This window comes from Acomys russatus, chromosome 4, assembly GCF_903995435.1.
Source record: "Acomys russatus chromosome 4, mAcoRus1.1, whole genome shotgun sequence".
NCBI classification, from domain to species: Eukaryota; Metazoa; Chordata; class Mammalia; order Rodentia; family Muridae; genus Acomys; species Acomys russatus.
The window spans coordinates 26,110,817-26,123,333 of record NC_067140.1 but is presented as its reverse complement, the minus strand read 5'-3'; the positions used below and the strand labels follow the sequence as shown (position 1 = coordinate 26,123,333).

Here is a 12,517-nt window from a genome sequence, read left to right as displayed (position 1 = left end):
AGAGGAGTCCTAACATAAACCCCTGCATTCCGTGAACTGTACCACAGGGTGCTTACGTGAATGGGGAGGTGGGGGGGGGCGGGGCTTGTTCACAGAAAAACATCAGCAAGGACACAAAAGGCAGAATCTGAGCTTAACCACTTCTACTTCCCCAGTGGAAAATGGTGGGTGAGAGGGGGAGGCAGGAGGATCAGGAGGGAGTTTAAGGCCGGCTTTGGTTGCACAAGTTTGAGGTCAGCCTGAGTTGGGAGGGACCCTGTGGAGGATGTCTCCAAAAGGTTCAGTCCTCTGCTGTTGGTGGCTGAAAGATGTTCATGCTCCTGGACTGGGGAATGTGCAGGTAGCAGTCACCCACCTTCACCACAGTGACCATGCCTTCATTGGTGACGGGGTCTGTGCGGACGCTGAAGTGCCCTGAGGGGTCCCCGCTTATGATCCGGTAGACGGCGTTCCAGTTGGGTGAGTGGGGCTGATCACGGTCCATTACTGTGAGGTTGGCCACCACTGTCTCCACACGGTTTTCGGGGACCTCGCCTGCAAACTTCAAAACGTAAGAAAGAATATCAGGGGCGTGGTGGCACATGCCTTTAATCCTAGCTCTCCGGAGGCAGAGGCGGGTGGATTGCTGTGATTTCGAGGCCAGCCTGGTCTACAAAGTGAGTCCAAGACAGCAAGGCTACACAGAGAAACCCTGTCTCAAAAAACAAACCAAAACAAAAAAAACAAAACAAAACAACAAAAAGAAAAAAAAAAAAGAAAGAAAGAAAGAAAGAAATTCAGAATGTGGAGCCGGGAATCCAGACTCCCTGCTCCTGGGTCACCGCTCTGGAGCAGATGCCCGAGGTGGATGGGGACAACTGTTGTTCACTGTGATGACAGCGGGGTGCCAAAAGGAGAATGCCCTGGCATCTGGGTCCCGCCTGCACATACCTACCCAGAACAACCCTCATGTATGCAGCAAGCTGTTGCACAGGCTCTTGCTGTGCTCAAGCTTGGCTTATGAGCATGGAGGATCAGTGGAAGGTATCCATGAGGGAAGTGAATAGGAGGCTTAGGCAGCTGCAGGAGGCTTCTGAGAGAGGCAGGCCCTGGATCCTGCCACCATGTGGTCACTGCCCCCAGGTGACTTGGGGTCAGCCACCATGGCTGGTGACCAGACACAGAGGTGGTAGCCTCTCTAATGCTAAAGGCACAGTGAAGTTGCTTGCACACCCATGAAGGCCCCATGGGCTCACTTAGAGTGGGGGAGGGGCTGTCTGCCTTAGGAGTCCGAGTGCCCCCTGCTGACTGTGGCCCACTGCTGGGGATGGCATCTAGGTTCTGCGCTCAGCAGCTCTGAGCTCACATGCTTGAAATCCACCTTAGCAAGATAAATAATTGTCACGCCAATTCAGGATCAACTAGGAGCCTACTGTGCGTATTGTAAAGGATGTCCCTGCAGTGCCCCCAGTGCTGTTCTGGAACCTTCCTCTTCCAACCTTTCATTGGAACAAGGGATGGAAGCAAAGGGCTGCTGTGCAGAAGAGACTCCTTTGATTTTCAGCCGTGTTCAGCCTAGCTGCCCTGGAGCAAAGAGGCCCGAGGCTGCAGCAGTTTCCCCCAGGAAGCACCAGGAAGGGAGTACAAGGGAAGCAGAGAGTTCTGGGAAATGAAACCCTACTTTTAAACCTTCTGCTTCTCTGCCATTTAGCATGGCGGGGCGCGGGGGCACGGGAAGACACGGCACATCTGAGTCATGGGCACGTGTGTCCAGTGTGTGGCTTCCTTACTGGGCTCCCAGGTTCCTCGTGTGGCTGGGCGAGGCTGCCATTGCTGATGGCCTCCGAAGTGAGGGTCCCTCCTCCTGCCACTGACATCCCAAGTTGGCAATAGGGCTGCCACGGTGTCAGAGTGTTCCCACAAAATGAGATGGGAAGCTTTCCTTGGAGGGAGACCACAGGTGCTTGAGGGGGCAGTGTTGCAGGCTGAACCATGTCCCCCAAATTTGTATGTTAAGGCCCTTAGCCCCTGCACCTCAGCCTGTAACCTTGTCTCAAGAGCTGTCAGCATGAGGCCGGGAGCGCTCCTAACCCAGCCTGTGTGGCATCCTTGTGGAGAGTAGGCCACGGTGGCACACGCATCGAGGGTGCACTGGTTCTTTTTCTTACTTCTGCGGCTAAGTCTCTCACGAAAGCAATGTAAAGAAGGGTCTTTCTCTGCTCACAGTTTAAGGGCTCAGTCCACCGGGGCAGGTAAGTCCTGGAGGCTGCTGATCACCCCGCATCCGCAACCAGGAAGTAGAGGAGACATGAACTTGTTTTCTCCAGTCGGGCATCCCAGCCCGCAATAGTGCTGTCTACTCACATTCAGGGGGGTTCTTTTCTCCTCGGCCAAACCCTGCTGGAAGCACCCTCCCTCCCTTATACACACACCCGGGGTGTGCCTCCCAGGTGCCTCCAAACCCAGGACTCTCCGGGTCCTAACAGAGATAGTCTCCTTCGGGCAGATTTCCCGCGTCCATTTAGTCTGAGAGGTTCCTCAGATCTTCAGACGTGTCTGGATTCCCTTCCATGTTTTCGAAAAGTGGGCTACTCTAGCCATGGCAGCGAAACACATCGGTTGGGTTCTGTCCAGAAATCGGAACCCCCGGTGCTGGACGCTGAATCCACTTGGAGGCTGATCTCTTCCCTGACTGATACTGCTGTTTCATTATCGAGTGTCTGCGTGTCCCCGTGCTGTCAAGTTGCAAACATCTACAGGCCTCGCAGGCTCCACGAGGTGAGAGCAAATAAGTAAATGGAGTTTCAACGGGCTCTGGGACTGTCCCTGGCCAGCAGCTGGTTAGTGGGCAGCCAGGTTGAGGCCAGGTACCCTGGCTTTGCTTCCTTTCCCAGCTTGTGCACACACTGCGTGGCCAGGAGGGGGCCCAGGACCCCAAGGAACATAAAAATCCTTCCTTTGACAGAGACCTTGAAGTCTTGGTCCCAGGCTGAGGGGTGGCTTGTTGGTGTGGGTCCTATTCACAGGTACCCTTCTGCTGTGAGTTGCCTGCATCTTTCAGGGCAGGGCCTGGGTCTGGTTCCCTGTATACTGGCCTGTCTGTGGAGTCCCTCAGAGGCACTGGAGGCCCCTTGGTCTGAGGGTGGACACCGGAGGGAGGGCTGAGGGAGAGGAGGGGATGCTAGGTGGTAGGGATATAAGCTCTGGACTCAGCCCTGTGGCCACCACCTCAGAGCATGGGGAACTAGCCCCCAATGAATGATTTATAACTATGTGCCCAAGTGTAATTAAGTGTACAGAGCCCAGAACAGTTTTAAGATGCCAAATTCTAAGACCCAGGAACTTGAGGTGAGTCAAAAATCTCTCTCTTCTCCTGGGTTTCCACACTTAGTTGAAAAGCTGAGAAGTCAAGGCTTTCAGGGCTTGGCGGTGGGGCTTGCCGCTAGGATGAGAGGCTGGCAAGACACTGGCAGAGACCATGCTGCCCCATCCAGATAGACGCAAGGAAGGTTCCCAGGTTGGCCCAAGTCCAACCTCATAGTTGAGGGTAGCCTTCTCAAGCAGACAGGCCACCCCAGAGGACAACATAAATTACACCCCTGGTTATTGGGGGGTAGATGCTTCTAGAAGAACCTCAGAACCTTGGAGGCTATGGGCAAGATTCTTGGCTCTTAAGTTCAGTAGACTCCTGCCTCTGGGGAAAAGAACATCTCACCCCTGGTGAGTGAGCCATCTGGCTGCCTTCAATTACTGCCTGCTAAGAGTCTTCTGAAGATCACGGTGTTGAAGAGCTAGCTGGTCTTTAGCCTGTGGCAGTGTAAGGGTGAAAACTAGAGTAGGTATGAGTTGGTGGGAGGGAGTCAGATCATTGGCTGGGTTGTGCCCTTGAGGGAGCGATGGTGACCCTGACCCCTTCTTGTCCCTGTGTTTGCTTCCTCATCACTAACTGAGCAATTTATTTTTCATGTTCCTACCATGATCTGTGGCCTCAACACACACAGGTCCACAGTGACTGTGGACGGGCTTCTCTGAAAACGAGCCCAAACCAGCTTTTCCTCTTTGTACACCAATGATATTATTGTCATCGTGATGGAGAGCCACCGCCGTGTGTGTAGCATAGCCTGGCAGCGTCCCTTCAGATGGGCGCTGTCCTGCTGGGAGGTGACCTATAGGAACACCATGCTCTCACCACCCCCTTTTCAATCATTAGCTCGGTGTCACTCGCTCCTGTGAGGGGACAGAACATCTTGCATAGGTAAACTGCACATGACACTGGAGTCATGTGGCATAGGCTGATCATGGCTTTAGAGATTGCTCCCTCCTCTTACTGCTAAATGCTAGGCTCCAACTGCTGTGTCTGCAGGGAAGCCTGGGCTTATTCAGACGTAAGCCTCCAAGAACCAGCGATGCCCACGTCTTGTCATTGATCACACAACACAGTAAAATGTGGACAAGCTTTCTGGGCTCGCTGAGGTTTGGACACCAGTCAAGGCCACACAGGGAGAAGGGCACAAGAGTAGCTCAAGAGTGACTATGTGTGGGTGGGAGGGCCAGGGCTCAGAGGAAGGCCCCAGTTGCTGGGTCTCAGGGCTCCTCTGTGCCACTGGGATCTGAGCATGGGTCAGGTTGGAGGCGTCTGGGGCGTGGTCTGAAGGTTGATTTCCACCCCAGCTGGTCCTGCATCGCTCTGGAGGGGAGTGCCTGTGGTGGTCTTGGATGAAAAATGGGCTCTGCCCTCCAGAGGGCACTGCAGCTGCACAGGAGCAAGAAGGAAATAACTTTTAATTAACACTTAAGAGTAGGAACCAGAGCTGACGAATGCCCGCGTCTCCTTAGCCTTGCCTGATGGTTCCTGATTGGGCTTCACAAAAATAGCCCAGGTGCAGTGTGTGGCCAACCTGCCAGCACACTCCCACCGTGAAGCCAAGACATGTCCGGAGCACCTGCCTGCCACTCTTCTGGATGGGGTCCTGGCAAGGGCCACCCGGAACCCAAATATGTACAGATGTCTTTGGAGAGGATGTGTGGAAAAGTGTTCTGTACTCAAGGGACTTCAGATGCCACCTGCTCGTCCCTCTTTGCCCTCTGTGTCCCAGGAACCAGGAGTCTCCACCTCCTTTTATGGGCTGCTCGGAGGCACGGCCAACCCCTGGAGTGAGTTTTGTGCCATTTTGCTGCAGACTTAAGTTCCAGCGTGACCTTCCAGCTGCCCGTTTGTAGCAGCATGTGCTGCCTGGGCCAGGATTTCCTCTGTGTCCCAGCACAGGGGCCGCTGCTCGCCCACCCCTCACAGATGGCGTGCGAGCTGGCGAGGTGTTTGCAGTGGCTGATGCACACCAGGGAAGATGAAGTTCAGCTGGATTGTAGGTGGTGGTTCAGGTCAGACAGAGCTCCGAGTCATGGGCCGAAGTGGGCCACCTGCAGAGGCCCTCCTGCTGAGCTCAGGTGAGGGGGACTTCCCCCCGGAGCTATTGAGGAAGGGCACTCATGTTGGTGCTCTCTCACTGTGGGCTATGGTTACCCTGAAGCAGTGCTGTAGGGCCTGGGCAGTGGCCTGGCAGGTGCTGGAGCCTCACCTTGGAGTCAGAGCTGCCAGCTTGGGATCTGCTAAGTCTGATCTCAGCATTTGAAAATATAGGAGTAAGGCTTGCTGGCTCTCATCTGGAGGTGGCATGGCCTGTCCTTTCTGACCAGCACAGCCTTCTTAGAGCTCTTTGGAATGAGCAAGGTGGCATGGAGAGGAAACTGGGGCTTGTGGCAGGATTGAGAGGCAGGATGGGTCCTTGTGCTCCACACACCAGCCTCTTGAGGCTCCTTTCAGCGCCCTTAGTCTGCGATGAACACTCTCCTCCTGTAGGTGAGCTCCTCAGAACCGCTCAGGCCGCTGTGGTATGCCGTCTCCTCTGCTGGGGATGAGCCCAAAGCTGTACTTCTTTTTTCTTCTCTTTGGCCTGGTTCTCATGGTGACTATACCATTCCAAGGTTGCCTCCTGAGGGTAGGTGTGGGGCCTCCAAAGTCAGGAGACCTGTGTGGTTCCTGCCCGCAATATCTGTGCTCCAGCAGCCTGGCATGGGCATTAAGGGTATGTTCCTGGAAGCACAGGTGGCCCTGGCTTAGGGGAGGGTCTCAGCTTTGTATGACTATCCCAGGACCCTGCAGCACCAATGCCTGCTTCAGGAGTGCTGTCTTGATATTATTATTATTATTGTTATTATTCAACTTAACACAACCTAGTGTTACTATGAAGAAGAACCTTATTTGAGAAGATGCCTGCATCCTATTTCCTGTGGGCAACTCTATGGGTCATTTTCGTGACTCGTGGCTGATGTGGGAGGGCCCAGTGCCACCCCTGGGCTGGTGGTCCTGGTGGCTATAAGAAAGAAAACTGAGCAAACCATGAGGGGTAGGCCCGTAAGCAGCATTCCTCCACGGTTTCTGCAACAGCTTCTGCCTTGCGTGTCTACCTGTCTGCCCTTCATGATGCACAGTGACCGGGATGGGTCATGGTGTTTTACCACAGCAATAGAAACCTAATTAAGACAAGTGGGTCTGTGTCTGAGTGTGGCCCTGGCTCTGCTCCTGACAAGGTCACCCTGGGTGAGTTCCTTGCCCTCTTGCAGTGGCTGTGGCAAGGCATGGTCTAGACCAGGGGTGGCCCCAGTGTGGGCTTGGCACCAACCCGCTGGCTGAGAGTCCCTGTACTGACACAGAAGGTGGTTGCCACACTGAGTGCTACTAAGCAAGCCTCCTAGAGGCAGAAGGAAGTCTGTGCTAGGGGTGTCACTTGCAGGTCCAGAGTCAGTGGCCACTTCCCTAAAGCCTGCCCCCCCCCCCCCCCGATCTTTCTTCCTCTTGCCTGCTAGAGGTAGAACAAAAAGACTGAACCCAGGGAGAGGCCCCTCTGGCTTTCTCAAGGCCTCCCTGGACAGAGCACCAGTGCTCCTCCAGGGCGAGCTGGTTCACTAAATCCTCTACCCCTCCTCCCTGCTCCTCTTGAGACAAGACTCACCCAGTCGGCTGGGGGCCGTTGGCCGCCATCTACTGTTTGGCCACTAGATGGCACTGTGGTCCAGGAGACTAGAAGGTGGGACCATGCTCCTGATTGGGATCCAGCCTTCCAGGCATCTTCAAGAGAAGGCTTCCTCCTTCCTTTCCACTCACCTCCACGTGGCGCGACACTTTCAGGGTTCAGTCCCAGTTGCCCTGTTCCGGGCCCACCACTGGGTCCCCACTACTCAGAGTTTGTGCTGGTGCTGGCTTTGCTCCTGACAAGGTCACCCTGGGTGACCTTGGATGCTGTGCCTGGCGACGTCCTTGTTGTTACTATTAAGGACACACTTCCCTCTTTACTCTGTCTCTGGGAGTGACCTTCTGACTTTTCCCTCTGCACACCTCGACCTGCAGTCTCTTCGGGTCTGGACTGGGCTGCGTGTTCACAGAGGGGCAGGGGTACTTGGGTCACAGCACTGTCCGCTCATCCATGAACTTGGGAGTCCTGGATGCTGGCAAGCAGAGAGCTGTGTGAGACCAGGATCCCACAGAGTTTTGGGAGGCCCAGGAGTGGTTATCAGGGTCACACAGATAGGGGCCCTCCCTGCAGTGTGGCTGTTCCATGGGAGTCTGGGGGAAATAGGGGTCATGTGATTTACAGTTCTGTCTCCAGAACCTTCCCTCCCATGGTTGGGGTGGGGTCTGTTCCTCTGACCCATGGCTGGAGGCCCACAGTGGACTTTTGGTACCATAGTTGGGTTGGTACATGCGTACTCATTAAGAACCCTTGGCCTCTGATGTCCCAGCCCAGTCCAGTGTCCAGCCCATTCTTTACCCCTGTCTGCTGATGGGGACCACAAGGGGCTAGCCACTGTCCACTGAGGACTAAGGTAGAAAGGGGATCCTTGCTTCAAGGACACACATGCTCATAGCCAAGGCCCAGCTGGCATCTGCCAGTCAACACCCACTGCACAGTCACACAAGCCTCCCCAAATGGTATGGTGGCCTGACTAGTCAGACTTTACAAGGCCCAGAAACATATCAGCCATCACTTAGCCTCCTCACTTCCCTAGGGAGTGTCGAGGTGGTTGGCATTATGCCCTCTCTGTTCCAGGCACCTGGGCCTCAGCCTTTGTTACCTAGGGCCCTTCCTTCAGCTCCTCCCCCCACTGGGACTCTCTCAGTGCCTGTGGGTCTGGTGTCCCTGCGGACTGTGAGCTACTCACTGTGCTTGTGCTGAATTCGGGAGGGTTGTCATTCACATCCGTCACTGTGATGATGGCGGTGGCTGTGTTCGAGAGGCCATAGTTAAGGTTCCCTTCCATATCTGTGGCCTGGACGATGACGGTGTACTGCTGGACTTTCTGGAGGGGAAAGACCATGGGTCAGTCTGGGCTCAGTAGATGGGGAATGCGGGCTTCTTCCTCAGTGGGACCCATCCTTGGCACAGGCCACCTAGAGCTCCCTGGACCTGTGGCAGCTCCCCTTCCTCAGCCTGCTGTTGCCTGGCGGTAGGTAGCTGTGGCAGAGGGAGGCTGACCATGTCTGCATCTCAGCAGTGCTCAGTGGGCATAGCTACTTTAGGTGCTGAGGCAGAAGGGGCAGATCGGGGTTCAGATAGACCTGTACAGTCTTCGTTGTGGCAGAGAAGACAGTCTGCAAGATACCATTGTTGCAGTAAAGCTGAACAGAAGGCCAGAACTGGAGCTGGGGATGGAATGGCAGGTTAGCAAATGGCAAGACACAGCAGTTTGGGTTCACTCACACGCTCCACAGTGAAGGAGCAGTGAGCACCTGGATGCAGCTGTGATCTTTGGAAGGTAAGCAAAAGATAATAATATGCTGCATCAGGCAGTGTGGGAGTCACATGACCCTCCTTTGCTCACTGCCTGCACTGTGGGAGTCACGTGACCCTCCCCTGCTCACTGCCTGCACTGTGGGAGTCACGTGACCCTCCCCTGCTCACTGCCTGCACTGTGGGAGTCACGTGACCCTCCCCTGCTCACTGCCTACACTGGGGGAGTCACGTGACCCTCCCCTGCTCACTGCCTGCACTGGGGGAGTCACGTGACCCTCCCCTGCTCACTGCCTGCACTGGGGGAGTCACGTGACCCTCCCCTGCTCACTGCCTGCACTGGGGGAGTCACGTGACCCTCCCTTGCTCATTGCCTGCAATGGGGGAGTCACGTGACCCTCCCCTGCTCATTGTCTGCACTGAGAGAGTCATGTGACCCTCTCCTGCTCACTGCCTACACTGAGAGAGTCACGTGACCCTCCTCTGCTCACTGCCTGCACTGGGGGAGTCACATGACCCTCCCCTGCTCACTGCCTGCACTGGGGGAGTCATGTGACTCTCCCCTGCTCACTGCCTGCACTGGGGGAGTCACGTGACCCTCCCCTGCTCACTGCCTGCACTGGGGGAGTCACGTGACCCTCCCCTGCTCACTGCCTGCACTGAGAGAGTCACGTGACCCTCTCCTGCTCACTGCCTGCACTGAGAGAGTCACGTGACCCTCCCCTGCTCACTGCCTGCACTGGGGGAGTCACGTGACCCTCCCCTGCTCACTGCCTGCACTGAGGGAGTCATGTGACTCTCCCCTGCTCACTGCCTGCACTGGGGGAGTCACGTGACCCTCCCCTGCTCACTGCCTGCACTGGGGGAGTCACGTGACCCTCCCCTGCTCACTGCCTGCACTGAGAGAGTCACGTGACCCTCTCCTGCTCACTGCCTGCACTGAGAGAGTCACGTGACCCTCCCCTGCTCACTGCCTGCACTGGGGGAGTCACGTGACCTCCCCTGCTCACTGCCTGCACTGGGGGAGTCACATGACCCTCCCCTGCTCACCACCTGCACTGTGGGAGTCACGTGACTCTCCCCTGCTTACTGCCTACACTGGAGGCCTAAAGCACTGGAATCACATGCCTTTTCTGACCAGACATAACAGTGCTGTGGGAGTGACAGGTTCTGACCAGCCTCTGAGGGAGGCAACTCTGTAGGGACCCTGTCCACTTCTCACTGGCACCGCTGGAGGACAGGGGAGAAACGGCCCCCCCCTGGAATGTCCTTCAGATGACTTGAATCTCTATTCTTGCTCTCCCGAGGTTAGGAAAGGCCAGTTCTCACCGCATGACTCAGGGAAGTGTGTGTGTGAGTTCCATACATTGGCTCCAAGAAAATTATGGGCAGCAGATGATAGGTCACAGAATCCCTGTCTATTCTTCTGTTGTCCCTCCATCTCACACCCATTACTTCACTCATTCTCCCCTGGTATCCGGATGTTCCTTCCTTGCTCTCCATTACTTCTCTCCCATCCTTCCATCTGTGCCCCTTCCTCTCCCTCTTTCTGTCCCAGACACAGCCAACCTGGCAGCTGGAGAGGGATAAACAAGTGGGCCAAGCCCAGCACTGCTGCCCACTTGAGGCGCTGGAAAAAGAAAAGCAGAAGCACAGAGACATAGGTATGAACATATGTGCTTGCATGTGCATGTGTGCACATGAATATCTGTGTACATGTTAGGACGTGCGTACACCTGTGTGCATGCATATTATATTTGCATGTAGGTCTATGTTCACATGTGGATAGTGTGCATGTGGCTGTACCGTAGCTCGCCACTAGAGGGCGAGCTGGGCTTGCTTTTGGACAGCAGGACTCTGGATGGAAGCTAGTCCAGCAAGATGGGAGAAATACTGCAAGGACCCAGAAGAAGCTGGGCTTGTCATGGCTGGGGCAGCTGTAGAGTCTACTGCCTGCCTCTGAGCCCTTGTGGGCCTGAGTCTGGCAGTCTCTGCCCCTGAATTACACCTCCATGGAGGTGCTGGGTGCAGTGCACATACTGCGTTCAAGGTCACCCCTACTGCTCGACTGTCTTCCTGTGGCACCCCTTCCCCAGCTCCCATTAGGTGTAGAGGGCAGGGCAGGTGCCCCTGGATCTGGCCCAAATATCAGCAGTGGAGTTGCAGTGAATTCATTAAAACACGATTTTTAAGTTAGAGAGGAGGAAGATAGCCGGGAGCAGCTATCCCTGGGGCTTTCACTCACCTCCCTGTAGCCCAGAATGCAAATTCCACAGAACACCCATCAATAATGCATCAAAGAGTCTCCAGCTTGCCCCCGTATGTGGCATCCCTTGCCTTCCTGGCTTGCTGTCCAGCTAGCTGTGTTCCCTAGGTCAGGCTGAGCTCGTGGCTGGGGAGCTCCCAATGTCACCTCAGGCTCTGCCTCAGTGAGTCTGTCTCACCTACAAGGTTGCAAGCATGCCACCTACTCGTTCTGGGCTCTCGGTTCCTAGCAGGCGGTTGGTATAGAGGGTATAAACTGAGGCTCAGAGTCCAGACATATAGAACCTCTGAGTTCTCCCGTCATTCATGGAGGCCAAAGCCACTGCTGGCCCTTCTGAGAGCGTCTCTGGTCCTTCGGGGTTCGAGGGCTGCTCTGAGGTGGCTTTTCCTGGTTTCCCAGGGAGCCTTTCCTCTTAGGCAATGCCAGTGGTCACTGCTGGAGCCTTTGTCCCTCCAGACACTGAGAAATGGAGCAGCTGAGGCCATCCTCTTGTTACTCAGCACCTAGAGACTGCTCTGTGCGCAGGTGTGTGGTGAGGGGGTTTGCAAGGGCCAGCTGTGGGGCAGAAGGGCAGGCAAGCACTGTGGAAACAGTGGAAAGTTGGACCTAAAGTTGGCATGCAACCTGGAAACCCCTCACCCCTGGGTGTAGATCTAAAGGTGGAAAGCAGGTGTCCACATAGACGGTGTCCACCAGTGTGCCCACCACACCATCCACAAAGGCAAGCAGCCCGTGACGGGTACATGAATACAGCATGTCCACATGATGGCATCTCACTCAAACACGAAAAGGAACAGCATTTTGACACTAGCTATGCCCAGACGAATCTCACATTGTCAGGTGAAAGGAGCCAGGCCCAGAAGCCACGAGGATGTCCTCATTAACGCAACATGTTCACACCGGGCAAGTCCACAGACAGCAGAGGCTGCCTACTGGGGCAGACGGAAAAGGCTAAGTGGGAGTGACACCAACACTGCAGGGCTTCTTTCTGGGAGCTAGCAGAAGTGACAGGTATGCAGCACCCCTGGGTGAGCTGAGTGCACTAAGGGGAAGGAGTCCAAGGTATGTGAATCACAGCTCAAGGTGCTGGCACTAGCCTGTCCCCCCAAAAGTGCAACTCTCCTCAGTGGGGTGCACCCAATGCACAGGGCCTCAGAGTGACCCTTACAGCAGGCTGAACCCTGTCACAGAGCAGCCCTGGCCTGTTGCAGGGATCTCTATCTATGCTGCTGCATCGGGTGCCAGGATAAAATGGTGCATGTGTGCACAGACCACCTGGCTCAGACGCGTCTCCTGTGGCACTGGGCCTCAGCAGCAGTGGTCCACAGGGCGGGGACCTCTGCCTTTGTCCTACTTGCTGAGGCTTTCCTTGCCTGAGGCTGGAGTGGGGGGGGGGGCGGGGAAGCTGTGCACACTTCACGGGGTGCCCAGGCGGACCAGGTTCATCTGTCCACTTGGTGGACTTGGTTCACTTGGTGAAGACTCC

The 12,517-nt window shown here is 55.5% G+C and overlaps 1 protein-coding gene across 1 annotated transcript in view; it reads right to left on the bottom strand.

Moving 5' to 3' along the window:
• Window positions 1-12,517, bottom strand: part of Cdh4 (cadherin 4) — a 461,202-nt gene that overhangs the window by 15,830 nt on the left and 432,855 nt on the right. The window contains exons 8-9 of the mRNA XM_051143937.1: window positions 8,197-8,334; window positions 356-541 (exon numbers count right to left, since the gene is read on the bottom strand). Coding sequence (XP_050999894.1) covers window positions 356-541; window positions 8,197-8,334 — 324 coding nt within the window. The remainder of the gene's footprint in view (window positions 1-355; window positions 542-8,196; window positions 8,335-12,517) is intronic.